This window comes from Biomphalaria glabrata, chromosome 9, assembly GCF_947242115.1.
Source record: "Biomphalaria glabrata chromosome 9, xgBioGlab47.1, whole genome shotgun sequence".
Classification (NCBI taxonomy): Eukaryota; Metazoa; Mollusca; class Gastropoda; family Planorbidae; genus Biomphalaria; species Biomphalaria glabrata.
Genome location: NC_074719.1, coordinates 26463691 through 26484316, shown reverse-complemented (window position 1 = coordinate 26484316; position 20626 = coordinate 26463691). Strand labels below are relative to the sequence as shown.

The 20626-nt window shown below is 39.4% G+C and overlaps 2 protein-coding genes across 4 annotated transcripts in view; one reads left to right on the top strand and one right to left on the bottom strand.

Annotated features, from left to right (window-relative positions):
• Positions 1–1262: 1262 nt before the first annotated feature.
• Positions 1263–2312, top strand: LOC106058196 (uncharacterized). Its single transcript, XM_013215572.2, has one exon. The coding sequence runs from the start codon at positions 1263–1265 to the stop codon at positions 2310–2312; it is 1050 nt and encodes a 349-aa protein (XP_013071026.2).
• A 1837-nt stretch (positions 2313–4149) lies between these two features.
• The window catches only part of LOC106058197 (broad substrate specificity ATP-binding cassette transporter ABCG2-like), a 43626-nt gene continuing 27149 nt past the window's right edge, over positions 4150–20626 (bottom strand). For all 3 annotated transcript variants that reach the window (XM_056042107.1, XM_056042106.1, XM_056042108.1), the window contains 5 exons: positions 15763–15887; positions 12158–12312; positions 8072–8161; positions 5104–5162; positions 4150–4943 (listed from right to left, as the gene is read on the bottom strand). In XM_056042107.1, coding sequence (XP_055898082.1) covers positions 4793–4943; positions 5104–5162; positions 8072–8161; positions 12158–12312; positions 15763–15887 — 580 coding nt within the window. In that variant the 3' untranslated portion in view covers positions 4150–4792. The remainder of the gene's footprint in view (positions 4944–5103; positions 5163–8071; positions 8162–12157; positions 12313–15762; positions 15888–20626) is intronic.

The window sequence follows — 20626 nt, the reverse complement described above, 5'->3', positions numbered from 1 at the left end:
GTCAAATTGAAGGATAATATTCTTGGACTTCTAGTTACACAAAGGAGAAATTCGTTAGCAATGTTCACAAGTAAAAAAAAAGGTCTTTGTTGTCATAAAACGAATCGAAAATTTAAAAGCTAGAATTACGACATTGACATTTTTTTGTATATGTTATTTTAAACGTCTTCATGAATCAATATTTACTAAATAGTTTGTTCCTTTCTAACTTGGGGCACTGAAGAGTTCTATTCCTCAATAGTAATGAAACACTTAATGCTTTCATTAATCCATGAATATAATGTACCTCGATGTCGTACACTAGTTGTGTAAAGTTCTACTAGCACTAGCTAATACAAATACTAGTCATAAATAGTCGCTTTTTTTTTTTTTTTTGGTTAATGTTTGTAATATAAGCATAAATGCCGCTAGATTTTCTATAATGGCGCAGGGTTTTGTTTGAAGTCAATATTTAAAACACAACCTTCTAATAGAACGTTTTACAGTGGATATGTTCTCATCTGAAACTGGCATTTCTCTGGGTTTTTCCCTTATTATTTTAGAAAACCGAAAAATAAAAAAAAGTCACTTAAATCTGACACTGGTATTAGCATAATGACATAGAATGACAGGTCTGTAATGATAAGGTAAGTTGTACCTTTATTTCCTACGAAGTGGAGGGCTTGGGGAACGCAATCGTTTAATAACCAGTCTGGAAGATGCAGCCTTGACTACCCTAGTGGTCTATGATTGATAGCCAGCACAGAATAGTTCTTCGTCCTTTTATTTGAAGCATATATTTTCTTTTGTGTGTCGTCTGCTACGAGACGAACAAACGCTAATGATTTTTTGTCTCTTGTTTTATGAAACATTTCTTGAAATCAGATAACTCTTCTGACTTATTCATGAAAAACCTCCGCTATCTGTTAAACGCTTTATATCAATAATAAACACTCTAATCAACACAGAAATCACAGGCTTGACCTGGTAACAGTATTTAGGAATGTACAGAAACAGCTTGAAAATATATAACTTACAAAGGAACAAAGTCAGTGCAGCCATTTGAAATAGGCCTACGACTAGATCGATCTAGGAGCCTTCGCTATAAGCAAAGAACGCATACATGATGCCATCCAATGTTGAGTTATCACTGAAGCAAACAGAGAGCATTAGAGAAATGGTGAGGCCATATAGTGCAAACGTCTAAACAGTAGCGCTCCAGACTGAGTAGGCCTATTCAAATAATCCTAAAGTTAACTGTTTCTTGCCAAATGTAAACTACAATGGCTGAGACAAAAAGTGTTATAACGGAATCAAAGCCGGTTGTTGTTTTTGATCCGTTCATACGATACATTGTCACAATCATAGTCTCACTTCTGCTTGCGCAGATCGTCTGCGTGTTCGGCATCGTCGCCAACGTGATCAACATCAAGCTCTTTCGCAAACTGGGTTATCAAGATGGCGTCAACGTCACGCTCACAGCTTTGGCCATCAACGATCTCGGGGCCCTCTTGAGTGAGCTGGCGTTTTTAAACAGTGGCAACCCGTTCATTTCCGAATTGGACGTCGTGGTCTCCAAGGTGGCAACCGGGATGATCTCTGGCTACTCCCAAGAGTATTTCGTCAGAGTCAGCAGCGCGGTCACAACTTTCGCTGCTTTGGAGAGATGTCTGTGCGTGACACGGCCTCTGAAGGTCAAGTCTATGATCACCACGAAAAAGGCGGTCATGGTCAACTTATGTTTATTTCTCATTTATCTAGCTTATCTTTATGTACAGTTTTCTTATGTGTATATGGATTGGACGTTTCTACCTGAACGTAACAGAACAGTATTCATGGTATTCTTCACCAAGATGAGAACAGTTATGTTTCCCATATCTTACTACGTCACGGAAATTATTGTCCCATACCTCACATTTCTGATACTTATTGTCTGCTCTGCAATTCTGTTTGTAAAATTGAAATCCAAATCTAAGTGGAGGCAATCTCTGTCCAGCTCTAAAGATCAGCTTTCTAGCTTGACCTCCAAGGACAGGAAGACGGCCATGCTCTTCATGACGGCGTCCATCCTGTGCGTGGTGTTTCTACTTCCCGCCCATCTCTTGTTCACCACTGCCATATTCAGAAGAGAGCTGGCACTAGATGGCGCGCTCAGTGATCTGAGTCTAATGATCAGCAGCATCACCAACTTTCTAAAGGTCCTGAACTCTAGTTTGACTATATTTATCTATTATACAATGAGTACAAAGTATAGAAACGAGTTTCAGTTAATGGTGGGTAGATGCAGACAATGGCTAGGTGGTCAATTAGAGTACACAACTTCAGATATATAAACCGAATGACTAATTAATATTCACATCGCTCTCATTCAGTGCTACATCTCTTGCTGCCGCGTTGTTTGCTTTTATTGCTTCATCCCTAGCTGTTGATGTAGCCCCATCTTGCTTACTGTTGATGTAGCCCTATCTTGCTTACTGTTGATGTAGCCCCATCTTTCTTACTGTTGATGTAGCCCTATCTTGCTTACTGTTGATGTAGCCCTATCTTGCTTACTGTTGATGTAGCCTTTTTATTATTTACTGCGGACCGATGGGAGGCTGAGACTCAAAATAAACTCTGGCAGATTGTGGCGGATGTCAGGTGGCGGCCCACATCTAAGGCGTGGTAGCACGACCATGTTCAGATTTAGGATTGGCCACACCTACATCACGCACTCTTTTGTACTGAAGAGAGAGGAAAACCCACTTTGTGAGTACTGTGACTCTCGCCTCACCGTGGAACATATGCTCATTGACTGCCCCAGATACCAGGATGTCAGCGAGACATTTTTTAGAACAAACACCTTGAAAACACTATTCGACAATGTCGACCCTGGGACGGTACTGGGCTTTGTCCGGGAGGTGGGGTTGTCACGAAGATCTGATTTTGAACTGTGAACATATAATATTTACATAAGATTTTTACCAAATTATTAATTTGTTACTACCTTTACTATTTAAACTATGAATAGACCTTGTTTTTAATGATTTAACTGTATAGAATTTAGCCCATGTTATGTAAAGGGAGAGTGATCCTTAAAGGATTACGGGCACGACATGGCCTATATTGTGCCGATGTGCCTAAACTCAAAACTCAAACTCACCTATCTTGCTTACTGTTGATGTAGCCCTATCTTGCTTACTGTTGATGTAGCCCTATCTTGCTTACTGTTTAGATGTAGCCTTTTTATTATTTACTGCGGACGTGGTGGCTGAGTATTAAGGCACTTGGCTTCCAAACTGATAGGCCCCGGCGTCGAATCTCACTTACCATTGTCTCTTTACTTCACATTTTATGTTGACAACGATGCAAACTATGTCCTCAGAGTCATCCACAGCTAGCAAGTAATGTCCTTTAAATTGTGGAAGTCGCTAGCCACTGATAGCAGATTATTTATAAAAGTCACACGAGCCATGATTACGTCTTTTGAGACTCTAGGGCACTCTAGGCTAATAAAAAGATTTCCCTCAACGGATCTGGATGAAAGCAACTAATTCATCACACCATTTTTTTTCCGGGGGCTCTATACATAAGACACTCCAGGGCAGTATGTGCGCCAATTCATTTTACAGTTTCTACCCCACAACTGTGAGGAAGGGTTTGTGGGTCGTGGCGTGGTTGCTGGTGCTTTCTTTCATCCCCACCAACTGCAATGAATTGGTGCCCACAGCTAGCAAGTATTTCTTGTCATTAAGGTCAAGAGTTCAGATATAGCTACCCTTCGCTCAGCCTTTTGAAACAAAAGTTTTCTTGTCATTGCTTTATATTTCAGAGAAATAGGAACAAAACCTGAAGTCTAAGTAGTGTGAATAGACAGATTGTACTAACGAATCGCAAGCAGTAGTCTGTCGCAAGCAGTAGTCTTCACATCAAAAAAAAATTTTAGACACATTTTAGTAGAAACCCATTTTTTCAATGTTTAAGGAATTTCGAACCTGGCAAATAATGACTTTTAGCTCAGTGTGAGTAATAAAAAGTACTTAAAAAGTGTTATTATCATGAAAGACATGTTTTACAAGTCATTATACGCTTTAGACAACATTCCTTCAATATTCACAAAACTAAATGATATAACTAATATACAAGAGAATGGCAGGCTAAATGTACAAGAACAACATGACGTACTCAAATTCAACAGGAACACTTTCATTTGACATTGAAAAGTCAATTATCCAGACATTGATAGGATCCTAGCGCATAGAGAAAGCTAACGACATGAAATGAAATAGCGCTAAACAAAATCAAAAAGTAAAAATATTTCTGATTGATACAATTACGCTTAATATAAGCTTTGTGTTTTAAGTATTTTTAATGTTTTTCTTGATTTCAAAAATATTATTTATATTTTTCCTGTTTAGTGTAACCTTACTGTGCACATTTCTCTGTTTAGTGTAACCTTACTGTGCACATTTCTCTGTTTAGTGTAACCTTACTGTGCACATTTCTCTGGTTTGACTTCACATTATACAATTATTTCAGCTTCTAAACTGTTTCATTTTCACTCTGACAATCATTTCCTGTGTCACAATTGTGTCTATTTGTTTGTAATTCACTCCATTATTTGAACCAGTCCAACTAACGTTCCTATGTTTTGAATACAATGTAGACTCTGCAGACCTTATTGAATCATTCACACAATGAACAAGACGTGTTACACATTCAACAATGGACAAAATCAACCAATAATTCTCATTTCAACGCTTTAGTATTTCTGCAGTGAATCTGTTTGCATCTGAAATTTGTCTTCAACATGAATGAAACAAATAAACACATTTCAAGAAGTTTTTTTCATGATTCTTAACTGAAGATAGGCAAACAGTAATAAACAGACAGTGTAGAGTAGTAGCGCAACAAAGTTCTGCCACAAGTCCCAAGGATCTGCGTAGTTGATATCTTGATCCTCCAGGTAAGCATTACCACTGTGGCTGAGGAAAACCAAAATGGATCATGGATAACTTAGATTATCATTTTGATCATACGTTGTATACAATTGTGAGTCATTGTTGAACAGAAGTCACCCATGTTATTGTATTGTTTAAGCATGGATACATTGGTACAACAAGAAGTGTGTATGGCAGAACTTACCAAACAGTTTTGTTGTTATTACAGAAGTATTTGTCTTTGAATTCAGTGATGTAGAGCGCCTGAAAATAGAGAATAGAGAGTAGATGTTCTCAGTGATACGGTGGTTAATAGATTTGTGTTTGTGAATGTATATACATGTATGTATGTGTGTATAATAATAATAATAATAATCTTTATTGTCCGTAAGGAAATTTGTCTTACAATTTGTGCATTACACCAAACAAAACACTATAAAAAAAACAAAAATGTACATTCACAGCAGACTCACTCATAATTATATCAGATTGTTTCTACTTAATGATTTGATTGCCAGGGGAGCAAAAGAGTGTTTGTGTCTGTTTGTCTTTGCTATCTGTGTCTTTTATCTCTTTTGTGATGTTAAAATCATAAAATCCTGACTTACAGGGTGATTTTAAGCTACCCCCGAAAGGGGAAAAGACGCTATTAGTTTTGTACGAAATGTCTGTCCGTCCGTCCGTTTAGATCTCGTAAACTAGAAAAGATATTGAAAATCCGACATCACAATATTTTAGACCATTCAAAGTTCTGATGCAACGGCTACTTTTTTTTCTGAAAGCGAAAAATCTAATTTTTAAAATCAGTTATGCAAGCAGTTTTTTAAAGAGAAAAAGCTAATTAGAATGCATTATAAGTTAGACCTAATTTAAAACGAATAGTAATCTTGTAAACATCATTTTCGTGAACAATTTTTTTAATTGTGGAAATGTCTTTTTTGTGTGTGTGTGTGTGTGCATTCGAATAAGAGATTGATCCTTTTCAAAACAATTAGATCCATTATAAGACTTCAGTTAGACCAGAAGAGGCACGGTAGCTGAGCGGTAAAGCGCTTGGCTTCCGAACCGGGGGCCGCGGGTTTGAATCCTGGTGAAGACTGGGATTTTCAACTTTGGAATCTTTGTGCGCCTCTGAGTCCGAATGGGTACCTGACATTAGTTGGGGAAAAGTAAAGGCGGTTGGTCGTTGTGCTGGCTACATGACACCCTCGTTAACCGTAGGCCACAAAAACAGATGAACTTAACATCATCTGCCCTATAGACCACAAGGTCTGAAAGGGGAACTAGTTAGGCCAGGTTCACATCTAACTTTACATCACTTTCACCTATCCTTTGATCTGCGGAAAAGTTGGGGCACTACACAAGATCTGTTAACCTTCTTTCTCCATCCTTATCTCTCATTTGTCTTTGATATAATTTCATTCGGATGTTCTTTCTGAAAATATTGAAGCCTGCCTGGGTGGACCACTTCGGGGGCCGATTTTGAGTTTGTGTTTCCACACAAACTGTCTTTGTAACCTTGTTTTTTTTTCTAGAATCTTTTTAGCTTTTTTTATTGATGTTTGTCTCAAACAGCTGCTTTTTACCAGCAGCAATTTAGGATTCTATGAGGTTTATTTTTATTTTTAATGCTCCAGATTGCTATACTAGGCAGTGATGCTAAAACTTAAAATATTGCAGATGTGAGCGTGATAAAACATAGCCAAGGCCTTTTTGCTAACATTAAACGAGGACAGTTTTCTCATTAATCGTAATCTTTGCTGCCCTTTTTTGCTGATATAATCAGTATTTGCAGTAAAATTAAGTTTATTGTCTAGGATAGAACCCAGGTAATTAAAAGTTTGCACTATTTCAATAGTCTTTCCAGCCGCACTCCAGCGACAGAAACAATATCTTTTTCCTTCTTTTCCCTACGAAAATCAATTATCATTTCTTTGTTGTTGTTGTTGTTTTGACATTTAATAATAAAAAAATATCTTAACAGTATTTTTCAATGTGTTCTATTTATATGTATGTGTGTATGTATGTATGTATGTATGCATGCATGTATGCAAGTAGAAGTATTTTGCCCTTTTTAAAATTATCGACTATGTTTTTGAGAAACAAAAAAAAAAACAGTGTCTATGCCTATTTCTATATTTCATCCATTCTGTGACATCACTGACTATGTTCTCGTGACCTACCCTTAAATCCTTCTTCATAACTCTGTCAATGTCATCTGGACTGTTATTATACGTCACCCTATGTTCTAGTAGCCCTGAACAATTTAGATAGACTTTTTTGGGGTAATTTGTTTACTATTGTAATATTTATTCCTGGCCTTGTTGAGAAATCGTTAGGACTCTCATCTATAATATTACTACTGCTGGTTCTTTGACAGACTCCTTTGAAACTCGCGGTTGAAAGGCCCAGTTATTTCCCACCATATAGCCGCTACTGGACCCCATAGAGAAAGCTCTGGTGCCGCTACTGGATCCCATAGAGGAAACCCTGGTGCTGCTCCTGGATCCCTAGAGAAAACCCTGGTGCTGCTCCTGGATTCCATAGAGGAAACCCTGATGCTGCTCCTGTATTCCATAGAGGAAACCCTGGTGCTGCTCCTGGATCCCATAAGGAAAACCCTGGTGCTGCTACTGGATTCCATAGAGGAAACCCTGGTGCTGCTCCTGGATCCCATAGAGGAAACCCTGGTGCTTCTCCTGGATCCCATAAGGGAAACCCTGGTGCTCCTCCTGGATCCTATAGAGGAAACACTGGTGCTTCTCCTGGACCCCATAAAGGAAACCCTGGTGCTTCTCCTGGACCCCATAGAGGAAATTCTCGTGTCGCTACTGGATACCATGTTCGTCTGTGCCAGTGATCCCCACATTATTTTGGCCTAAGGACCATTAAAACATCCGACGCGCATGTCGCTGACCGTATCAACACATGTACAAATAAACTCGTCGATTGTCTGATGGAACAGTCTCGTCAGCATAAAGTTATTCACTATTGGCAGAAGTTTTTACGGACCGAAAGTAGCCCAAGTGCCGTAGTTTGGGCAATACTGATGCATCCATTGCTTCTCCACATAGTGTGAGCTATAGTTCGATTCTTTGTTAGATTTCTAGTGTGAGCTAGTTAGCCTGTATGAAGCAAGGATTGAAAAAAAGGCTTCCTATTGTAAAACTTACCGACAGAGCATATTTCAAAAAACTCAAATACTGAGCCCAGTACAGCCAAGGTCCCACAGAGTTCAAACTAATTAGAAACCCCCCTAAAAGCTGTAGAGAAACAGAAATACAATTTTAGAAAAAAGAAACTGTTAGACAAAGTAGACTAATGTCAAGGTTAGTGTAGGAAATCAAATATTTAAAAAATTCAATATGTTGACTTAAAATGGTAAATCACGTAACTGTTGGTACAACATTGAAAGATATTAGATGGTACATTCTTAGTTGCGAATATTATGATGCAATAATATATAAAGATTTATGGTACGATAATTAAGATTTAATATAATCTTTTTTTTTTGTTCACTTCTAACCCTAAAGTATTTTAAAGTGTTAATTTTTCTCCAGTGTGTTTAAACACCAAGTTTTGTATGACTCAAAAGTTAAGTAGCAATTATACATAAAACACTGAACCATAATCTTCAAATACAAAAACAGAATTTAATAAAATACTCTGAAAGACACAAAGATAAGGGCACATTCCTCGTTCCATATGCTAGGACAAATTTGTACAAATGCTCCTTCTTCCCTAGTGCTATTAGAGCATGGAATGAGTTGCCTGAGCCAGCCTGGAAAGCCAATGACTTGGCAGAATTTAAGTCATTGGTTAAAATGCATGACTAGATGCATGACGCGTAGGACGTAATCATCTTCTTTTGAAGTAACGTCTATATTATATAAGATAAAGATAAAAAAAAATAAAGATAAAAGTGAATTAGAAGTGTAAAAAATCAATAGGACTTTAATACAATAACTTCATATCACATAAAGAAGGCAGTATTTGTCCTTGTGACAGGTGGGGAAATGTGACGTGTGTTTGGCGCGTTTAATGTCTAGGGGATGATTATTTTTAAAGCTATCACACACCAACCTATCAGCATATGAATCGGGAGCAGACACGCAACGAGACAAAGCAATGAAAGATAGATACAAAAGTTAAAAATGAAGAATATTTATTTACATAAATATACATATAAGAATAAAAAGGGGGAGGGTTTGCTTCTATCTCTAAATAATATTAGATTTAATCATCACTCTTGCACCTAATAAGAGAGTATGTCACTTTGTCCTCTGACTTAGCTGGTTTTCCTGTGGATGTCGCAGCTGGCTGTGTCCTGGCTTGAGGTTCTGCAGCTGGAGGTGGCGCTCTAGCGGGTAGAGGGACGCCGGTGATTCAGTTCTTGTGGAGTTCCAATCCAAACTTCTGATATCTGTAGTGGGCACAGTAGGGCGGGTGGCCGGCTACCGTGGGCACAAGGTTACTGCGGGCAGAGCTGATCTGCCGTGGGCAGCGTAGTTAACAGGATATGTCCAGTGAGTTGCAGAGGGTTGGCGTAGCTATGACGTCTCACACAGATCTGAATCTATAGGGACATCGAACCTAATAGCTTGACAGGTGGGCTGTCGAATAGGCGGGCAATGCCGATAGCGCCAAGTGGTAGAGTTGAGTAGATCTCAGTAGGCAAGTGCAGTGCTGAATAGCACTAAGCACAGATGCAGGTAAATAGATCGTTGATCCAAAAATAAATAGGCAGGTAAATAGGCAATAGGTGATTCTCGATAGCAAATAAATAGGCAATAGGCAGACACCTGCACCTGAGGGAGGCTGCGGATAAATAAAGACAAGTTAGGACATGTCTCTCATACATCTTATCGATGCCCTCGACTGAGGTGCATTCGTCAGATTGGTAAAATTGCTTTAGAGCACAATGGGGAGATGATGACAAATGGGATTTGGAAAATAGATGGCAGATAGTAGCAATATAGAAATGTACATAAAAGGGGAAATAATAATATAAAAATGTACATAGAAGGGGAAATAATAATCTCAAATAAACAACACAGGTGGATAGAGAAAGAGAGGGGGGGGGATGGGCGGTGGTCAGCGACCCAGATGATTGTTTACATATGACCGTGGGTCGAGAACAATGGAGCGCGCTTGAATGGAGAGGGTGTCCGTTCAAGCGGCGCAATTCTCATTAGAGTAAAATGAGTAAAGGGGAGATAATTCAATACAGGGGAGATAACTCATAACTCTTTTCTAGACGCAGTATTAGTGCGCTAGCAAAATTATCAAGGCTGTCAACCGAAATAAAGGAAATAAAATAAGATGTACAAATATATACATGGTTGCATCAACGATCAATTGAGCAACGTAGCATTAATAGATTAATGCAATACATAAATAAATACATAGGACATGTTTATGTTTTCTACTTACGCCAGTGAGAAATACACAATGCACTAATTAAATATAAATGTAATAATAAACTACACATGATAACATCCAATGGAAATAGCAAAAAAGTAATTAAGATGGAACTTGTGATTAAGTTCGGCTTACCACCAGGTATTCCTCTAGGAGAAAGAATGTATGAAGTAGTCCAGACTCGATAGCTCAGCTCGAATGAGAAGTGAAAGAGAGTCTGGCCTGATTTAATTTACCTTATATACAAAGGCCTGGAAAATGCGAGCGGAAACAGGAAATGTCCTAGGCTAAAAATTATCTTACACGTGGGTGAATTAGACTTAAGCTGGGAGCGTCGAGAGGCGCTTTGACTCGAGTAATCTCCTAGATCAAAGAGAGACGTGGGGGGAGAAGGGGGGGGAGAAAGATTGGTTTGCATTCCAACCAAGGTGGTGTCAACCGCGACCGTCCTTCAGACATCCGGCGGGTAAGACAAAAGAGATTGTGTGTTTACCTTTCCCCGATCAAGGGCAGATAAATGAAAGGACGCGCCTTAGCTATCTCCAAGGTGGCCAACTAAGTCTAGCCTGGATGGGAAAAGGTGGCGCGGGTGGAGAATTTAGGGGTAGGATGGGGAAATAATTAAAATAAAATAAATAAATAATGAAAAATAATAATTAATGCTGTGATAAATTTGAGTGACTCTGACAGCGAGTTTTTGACTTGTCACAGTCCTGACGGTTTCATTTCATTACTGGAAAGGAGAGAATTTCTTTTTAAAAGCTGCAACAATACTTGCATTTTTATGTCAATTAGTTTAAAATATGTAGTCCTCTGATGAGATAAAGTCCTGGAAGAAAGTTCTAGAGAGAGAAATGTTACATTTTATTTCCTGCGGTCCTGAAATGCGCCAAGAAACAAATGATTGCAGTATTTTATAGCTTCAGACCATGAGTGTTGGTATTTTTAAGCGAATACATTTAGTTGGATAGGAATTTTGCAAAAGAATCTTCTTATAAACTACAGACGTTCCTTGAAAAAAAAAGGAAGATAATTACGTCCTACGCAACTATGCTTATCCATGTGATAATGTAGTCGTGCTTGTTACCTATAACTCTACTAAGTCATTTCTTTCCTGGCTGAGTCGCACGCTCCATGCTGCCTTAGGGAAGGAAAGGCATTTGTATGAAAAAAGAAATTTGCCTATACCTATATATCTGAGTACTTATTTTATTCGGTTCTGTTGTTGTTGTTTTTTATTGTTTTTTTGTTTTTTTTTTGTAGTTGACTGACAGATTATGGATGGTAAAGTACTAACACTAATACAAACACTCCAGATTATGGTTGGTAAAGTACTAACACTAATACAAACACTCCAGATTATGGTTGGTAAAGTACTAACACTAATACAAACACTCCAGCACCAAAACACTCGCCACTGCCTTGCATCCCATCTTGCTTGAAAATGTTTGATTTAGAAAAAGGAGAGGTGTCGAAACGGGCCTTCTACGTTTCTTGCTGTTACAAGCTAAGTAGAAAAACAGGGGGTCGGGAAAGTAGCGCGGTGTGCTTTCTGCTTTGCAAATGCTAAGTAGTTACTGTGTTGAATAAAAAAAATGTTTTACCGAGTCCTAGTACTTAATTTAAAAAATATCTTTACAAAGGATAATACTATATAGGTTTAGTTCAAAGAGCTTTACCAAAGCTTAGTAGCCTACTACATAGATATCAATAATAGAGCTTTACCTATGCCTAAGGACTTTTTATTTTCATATAAAAATTATTATTCACTGCTCTGTCTTCATAAACAGAGATAGATTTTTTAAAATGATAATATTAAGAAAAAAAACGTAAGCTACCATCATGAGAACATAGCACATCCCCAGTACAATTTGCGCCACTGCGAACACACTGACAATGGAACTGACCAGAAGACACAGAGCAGACGACCCCATGGCTGTACAGAAGAGACAAAAAGTGAACAGGAAGAAGTGCTCTGCTCCGCTGTTTAATCCTGTAAGAATCAATGAAGTGTTTGAACTTTGAACTCGACTCTAAGATAAAGTAACATGAACATTAAATTGAATCTATTATAGAGACTAAAATCACCACAGAACTCTTTGCAATTTTAGTATTTAGCAACTGCAATAGATAATTTGTTAATAACAGTGTAGATCAAGATCTATTACTTTTTAGCGGCCCCCGTAAGGGGAAAAAGCCGCTATTAGGTTTGTGCAAAATGTCCGTCTGTCCGTCTGTCACACTCAGATCTCGAAAACTAGAAGAGATATGAAAAATATTATTTCATCATTAAATGCGGCTTGAAAAGTTTAGGTGCAACGGCTACTTTTGGTTTTCTAAAAGCAAACCGTTTAATTTATAAAATTAATTATGCAAGCGATTTTTTCATAAAAATACAGCAATTCTAAAACAATTACGTAAATGTAAGGGAGGCAATGTTACGATATGCTAACAAAGATGGACAATTTTTGTGTATTTTCAGTATCACTAAGTCAAATATATTTTTAAAATGTACAGGAAATGTTTACAACAAATATAAATAATAGTTAAAGATGTTTTTTGTGGTCAACTAGCTGCTAAAATTAAAAAGAAAACATTTCTGTTTGTTTATAAAGGCTAATAATGCACTTTGTATGTAAATATCACGCACATTTTTTTTAATGGATTTTTTATGCAGCGATTTTCGTGCAGTAGCGTAACGTCGCAACATGAACAGGTGCAAAACCAATTCCTTAAACTTTTTTAAAAAATCAGATTTTATTTATTTTTTGTTTAGTGCCCACATCCGAATAAAAGAATATTATTTTTGTGCGTTTTGTCTGTTGGTCGGTCTGTCCCTCACGATTAAATTTAAAAAAACAAGAACTCTAAAAGCTATTGAAAATCTGATTTACCCTTTAATGTTCCTCCCTTAACATCTCAATAGTTTTAAGTATCTAAAAATTGATTGTTCCGGATTTTTTTGTGCAAAACTAATCAACGCCAACAAATGTTTGTTTGCTCTTCTAATTTATATTACATTCAATTTCCATGCTTAAACGTTGCAAAAACACATTATCAATAATATGTTGTTCCGGTTTTTTATGTAAATAGCATATTAATGCTAAATCAAAATCTCTATACTGACTTATATTTCATTAAGTGTAAAAATGTTCCGGATATTGTTTTATAAAATATGAATTATGCCTAATGATTGTTTGAAATCGCATAATTTATTAATATTACACATATATTTTTTGATAATGCGTCACTATAATTTGGTTATCAATATCAAATTGTTCCGTATTTTCATCTTTAAACAAATTTTAAAAATATCGACAATAGGTTGTTCAGGGCTTTAAAAAAAAAGTAATTTACTATAATTGATTACTGAACATTACTTTTTAGACATTTAATTTTCTTGCTGAAACATAACATAGAAGTTTTGTAATCGATAAAGAATGTTCCGGATTTTGTTTCTTACAAATCGTCGCCAGAAAGTTCCGAATTTATTTAAAAATCTACTAACGCCAAATAATTGTTTGAACTCCCTCTTCTAATTAATAAACAAATAATCTTCTCATTTACGAAAAAATGTTTTTACGGATTTTTATGAAAAATATTTTAACTCACTACTCTCTTACAGTACATTTAACTTTCTACCTAAAACATTAAAAAATCTAATTATCATTAATATTATGTTCCGATTTTTAAGGAAAACAGAATCCAAACACCAAAGTAAGGTATGAAAATCTCTCCACATGGCTGTAGTACATCTAATTTTTATACGAGACCATCCAAAAAATTTAATTAACGGTATTATATTTATCTGAAATTCTCTTTTTCTTTTACTATTTATACAAACATCTGGAACAATCTATTATATAAACTTTTCAATTGTGTTCATACCTAAAAATTATTGCGATGTTTTGAAACGTAAAATAAAGGTTAATCAATTTTTAATAACTTTTAGTTGTTGTTTTTTTTTATATCAAGATGACGGACAGACCGACTGACAGACAAAACGCAAAAACAATGCGGCTTTGATCCTCTTTAAATAAATTTTATTAGAACTCAGTGCACCAATGTCTATGAACCCTCGTTAAATATCTCGTGTAAATAAAGACATTTTTTATGGTACCGGTACTAGAGTATACTGAGGTAATGGAATTTTTTTTCTTTGACGTCATATGAATGGACTCTTTAAAAGAACGCATTCGGTGCACCAATGTCTATTAACCCTCGAAAAATTGCTCGTATTGATGAAAACATATTTTAGTCTAACTAAGCCGTGTGACGTAGTGTTTTTTTTTCCTTTGACGTCATATGGACTGAATTCTTTAAAAGAAATGCTAAAAGAACGCACTCGGTGCACCAATGTCTATGAACACTCGATAAATGACTCGTATTGATGAAGGTGATTTTTAGTCTAGCTAGGCCGTGTGAAGTAGTGTTTTTTTTTTTCCTTTGCCGTCATATGGAATGAATTCTTTAAAAGAAATGCTAAAAGAACGCACTCGGTGCACCAATGTCTATGAACACTCGATAAATGGCTCGTAATGATGAAGGCGATTTTTAGTCTAGCTAGGCCGTGTGACGTAGTGTTTTTTTTTCCTTTGACGTCATATGGAATGAGCTCTTTAAATGAAATGCTTAACGAACGCACTTGGTGCACCAAAGTCTATGAACACTCGAAAAATGGCTCGTATTGATGAAGGCGATTTTTAGTTTAGCTAGGCCGTGTGACGTAGTGGTTTTTTTTCCCTCTGAAGTTATATGGAATTAATTCTTCAAATGAAATGAAAAAGGAACTCGGTATAGTAATGTTTATTAAGCTTCTTTATGTGACTCGCGTTTTAAAAAGGAATGATATCTTGATTTAGATCTAATCTAGATTTTTTAAACTAGATCTAGATTTTTATTACAGTAGGCTATATCTAGATCTGGATTTATATTCTAATTAAAATTATTTTAGAGTCTATATCTAGAATTTCTAGATCTAGTTTAGACTAAAATAGACTAGATTAAGATGTAGAATTTTAATTTCTAAACTTAAAGTGTAAAAAAAAGTGTAGATTTTCATTTCCAAACGTTTTGATCAATATTGCAATGTTATAATATACTAAAAACTAATCTACTATTTTTTATTTAATTTAAATTTACGGCAAATGAATCTTTGAAACATTATTACTTTTGACCATCAAAATTAAATCACCTCTTGAATATTATTTGCGAATATGCAGATCCGATAGGGATCCGACTTCGACGGGGGCCGCCTCTGAGTTTGAGTAACACAAACTCTCTTTGTAATCTTGTTATTAATAAAACGGATTCAGAGAGAATAATTTAGTTTTGAATTGCATCGGCCATAAAAAAAAATGTCAAGACTAAATTGAATTAATTAGAAATGTAGGTATATTTTCAAAACTTGTGGATGTCCAAGGTATATTCTTGATCTACTTACCAACAGAAAAATAAACAGTAGACGAGAGAATGAGGACTGGCACCAGTCGGAGTGGGACCATATCAAACAGAACTTTGACCAGGAAGTAAGCAGAGACTCGGTAGAAGCCACTGCTGTTCTCGTGCCTGGGAGGAAACAGAAACATACAGGAACGTTTTTTTAAAATGTATAGACTCTAGAGTTGTGTTCAACGTGGTGCACTGTAGTTCACCTGACAGCTAACTTTGTCAGCCTCCTACCCAACTGTGTTCAACGTGGTGCACTGTAGTTCACCTGACAGCTGACTTTGTCACCACCCAACTGTGTTCAACGTGGTGCACTGTAGTTCACCTGACAGCTAACTTTGTCACCACCCAACTGTGTTCAACGTGGTGCACTGTAGTTCACCTGACAGCTAACTTTGTCACCACCCAACTGTGTTCAACGTGGTGCACTGTAGTTCACCTGACAGCTAACTTTGTCAGCCTCCTATCAAACTGTGTTCAACGTGGTGCACTGTAGTTCACCTGACAGCTGACTTTGTCACCACCCAACTGTGTTCAACGTGGTGCACTGTAGTTCACCTGAAGCTAACTTTGTCAGCCTCCTATCCAACTGTGTTCAACGTGGTGCACTGTAGTTCACCTGAATGCTGACTTTGTCACCACCCAACTGTGTTCAACGTGGTGCACTGTAGTTCACCTGACAGCTAACTTTATCACCAGCCAACTGTGTTCAACGTGGTGCACTGTAGTTCACCTGACAGCTAACTTTGTCAGCCTCCTATCCAACTGTGTTCAACGTGGTGCACTGTAGTTCACCTGACAGCTAACTTTGTCACCAGCCAACTGTGTTCAACGTGGTGCACTGTAGTTCACCTGACAGCTAACTTTGTCAGCCTCCTATCCAACTGTGTTCAACGTGGTGCACTGTAGTTCACCTGACAGCTAACTTTGTCACCAGCCAACTGTGTTCAACGTGGTGCACTGTAGTTCACCTGACAGCTAACTTTGTCAGCCTCCTATCCAACTGTGTTCAACGTGGTGCACTGTAGTTCACCTGACAGCTAACTTTGTCACCACCCAACTGTGTTCAACGTGGTGCACTGTAGTTCACCTGACAGCTAACTTTGTCACCACCCAACTGTGTTCAACGTGGTGCACTGTAGTTCACCTGACAGCTAACTTTGTCAGCCTCCTATCCAACTGTGTTCAACGTGGTGCACTGTAGTTCACCTGACAGCTAACTTTGTCACCACCCAACTGTGTTCAACGTGGTGCACTGTAGTTCACCTGACAGCTAACTTTGTCACCACCCAACTGTGTTCAACGTGGTGCACTGTAGTTCACCTGACAGCTAACTTTGTCAGCCTCCTATCAAACTGTGTTCAACGTGGTGCACTGTAGTTCACCTGACAGCTAACTTTGTCACCAGCCAACTGTGTTCAACGTGGTGCACTGTAGTTCACCTGACAGCTGACTTTGTCACCACCCAACTGTGTTCAACGTGGTGCACTGTAGTTCACCTGACAGCTAACTTTGTCACCACCCAACTGTGTTCAACGTGGTGCACTGTAGTTCACCTGACAGCTGACTTTGTCACCACTCAACTGTGTTCAACGTTGTGCACTGTAGTTCACCTGACAGCTAACTTTGTCAGCCTCCTACCCAACTGTGTTCAACGTGGTGCACTGTAGTTCACCTGACAGCTAACTTTGTCACCACCCAACTGTGTTCAACGTGGTGCACTGTAGTTCACCTGACAGCTGACTTTGTCACCACTCAACTGTGTTCAACGTGGTGCACTGTAGTTCACCTGACAGCTAACTTTGTCACCACTCAACTGTGTTCAACGTGGTGCACTGTAGTTCACCTGACAGCTAACTTTGTCAGCCTCCTACCCAACTGTGTTCAACGTGGTGCACTGTAGTTCACCTGACAGCTGACTTTGTCACCACCCAACTGTGTTCAACGCGGTGCACTGTAGTTCACCTGACAGCTAACTTTGTCACCACTCAACTGTGTTCAACGTGGTGCACTGTAGTTCACCTGACAGCTAACTTTGTCAGCCTCCTACCCAACTGTGTTCAACGTGGTGCACTGTAGTTCACCTGACAGCTAACTTTGTCAGCCTCCTACCCAACTGTGTTCAACGTGGTGCACTGTAGTTCACCTGACAGCTGACTTTGTCACCACTTAACTGTGTTCAACGTGGTGCACTGTAGTTCACCTGACAGCTAACTTTGTCAGCCTCCTACCCAACTGTGTTCAACGTGGTGCACTGTAGTTCACCTGACAGCTAACTTTGTCAGCCTCCTACCCAACTGTGTTCAACGTGGTGCACTGTAGTTCACCTGTCAGCTAACTTTGTCACCAGCCAACTGTGTTCAACGTGGTGCACTGTAGTTCACCTGACAGCTAACTTTGTCAGCCTCCTACCCAACTGTGTTCAACGTGGTGCACTGTAGTTCACCTGACAGCTAACTTTGTCACCAGCCAACTGTGTTCAACGTGGTGCACTGTAGTTCACCTGAAACCTGACTTTGTCACCACCCAACTGTGTTCAACGTGGTGCACTGTAGTTCACCTGACAGCTAACTTTGTCAGCCTCCTACCCAACTGTGTTCAACGTGGTGCACTGTAGTTCACCTGACAGCTAACTTTGTCACCACTCAACTGTGTTCAACGTGGTGCACTGTAGTTCACCTGACAGCTAACTTTGTCACCACCCAACTGTGTTCAACGTGGTGCACTGTAGTTCACCTGACAGCTAACTTTGTCACCACCCAACTGTGTTCAACGTGGTGCACTGTAGTTCACCTGACAGCTGACTTTGTCACCACTCAACTGTGTTCAACGTGGTGCACTGTAGTTCACCTGACAGCTAACTTTGTCAGCCTCCTACCCAACTGTGTTCAACGTGGTGCACTGTAGTTCACCTGACAGCTAACTTTGTCAGCCTCCTACCCAACTGTGTTCAACGTGGTGCACTGTAGTTCACCTGACAGCTAACTTTGTCACCACCCAACTGTGTTCAACGTGGTGCACTGTAGTTCACCTGACAGCTGACTTTGTCACCACTCAACTGTGTTCAACGTGGTGCACTGTAGTTCACCTGACAGCTAACTTTGTCAGCCTCCTACCCAACTGTGTTCAACGTGGTGCACTGTAGTTCACCTGACAGCTAACTTTGTCACCACCCAACTGTGTTCAACGTGGTGCACTGTAGTTCACCTGACAGCTAACTTTGTCACCACTCAACTGTGTTCAACGTGGTGCACTGTAGTTCACCTGACAGCTAACTTTGTCACCACTCAACTGTGTTCAACGTGGTGCACTGTAGTTCACCTGACAGCTAACTTTGTCAGCCTCCTACCCAACTGTGTTCAACGTGGTGCACTGTAGTTCACCTGACAGCTGACTTTGTCACCACTCAACTGTGTTCAACGTGGTGCACTGTAGTTCACCTGACAGCTGACTTTGTCAGCCTCCTACCCAACTGTGTTCAACGTGGTGCACTGTAGTTCACCTGACAGCTGACTTTGTCACCACTCAACTGTGTTCAACGTGGTGCACTGTAGTTCACCTGACAGCTAACTTTGTCAGCCTCCTACCCAACTGTGTTCAACGTGGTGCACTGTAGTTCACCTGACAGCTGACTTTGTCACCACCCAACTGTGTTCAACGTGGTGCACTGTAGTTCACCTGACAGCTAACTTTGTCAGCCTCCTACCCAACTGTGTTCAACGTGGTGCACTGTAGTTCACCTGACAGCTAACTTTGTCACCAGCCAACTGTGTTCAACGTGGTGCACTGTAGTTCACCTGACAGCTAACTTTGTCAGCCTCCTATCAAACTGTGTTCAACGTGGTGCACTGTAGTTCACCTGACAGCTAACTTTGTCACCAGCCAACTGTGTTCAACGTGGTGCACTGTAGTTCACCTGACAGCTGACTTTGTCACCACCCAACTGTGTTCAACGTGGTGCACTGTAGTTCACCTGACAGCTAACTTTGTCACCACCCAACTGTGTTCAACGTGGTGCACTGTAGTTCACCTGACAGCTGACTTTGTCACCACTCAACTGTGTTCAACGTGGTGCACTGTAGTTCACCTGACAGCTAACTTTGTCAGCCTCCTACCCAACTGTGTTCAACGTGGTGCACTGTAGTTCACCTGACAGCTAACTTTGTCACCACCCAACTGTGTTCAACGTGGTGCACTGTAGTTCACCTGACAGCTAACTTTGTCACCACTCAACTGTGTTCAACGTGGTGCACTGTAGTTCACCTGACAGCTAACTTTGTCACCACTCAACTGTGTTCAACGTGGTGCACTGTAGTTCACCTGACAGCTAACTTTGTCAGCCTCCTACCCAACTGTGTTCAACGTGGTGCACTGTAGTTCACCTGACAGCTGACTTTGTCACCACTCAACTGTGTTCAACGTGGTGCACTGTAGTTCACCTGACAGCTGACTTTGTCAGCCTCCTACCCAACTGTGTTCAACGTGGTGCACTGTAGTTCACCTGACAGCTGACTTTGTCACCACTCAACTGTGTTCAACGTGGTGCACTGTAGTTCACCTGACAGCTAACTTTGTCAGCCTCCTACCCAACTGTGTTCAACGTGGTGCACTGTAGTTCACCTGACAGCTAACTTTGTCACCACTCAACTGTGTTCAACGTGGTGCACTGTAGTTCACCTGACAGCTGACTTTGTCACCACTTAACTGTGTTCAACGTGGTGCACTGTAGTTCACCTGACAGCTAACTTTGTCAGCCTCCTACCCAACTGTGTTCAACGTGGTGCACTGTAGTTCACCTGACAGCTAACTTTGTCAGCCTCCTACCCAACTGTGTTCAACGTGGTGCACTGTAGTTCACC

Bases quoted from the DNA above. Each gene is read 5' to 3' on its own strand.
- LOC106058196 (XM_013215572.2), top strand. From the start codon at position 1,263: ATGGCTGAGACAAAAAGTGTTATAACGGAATCAAAGCCGGTTGTTGTT.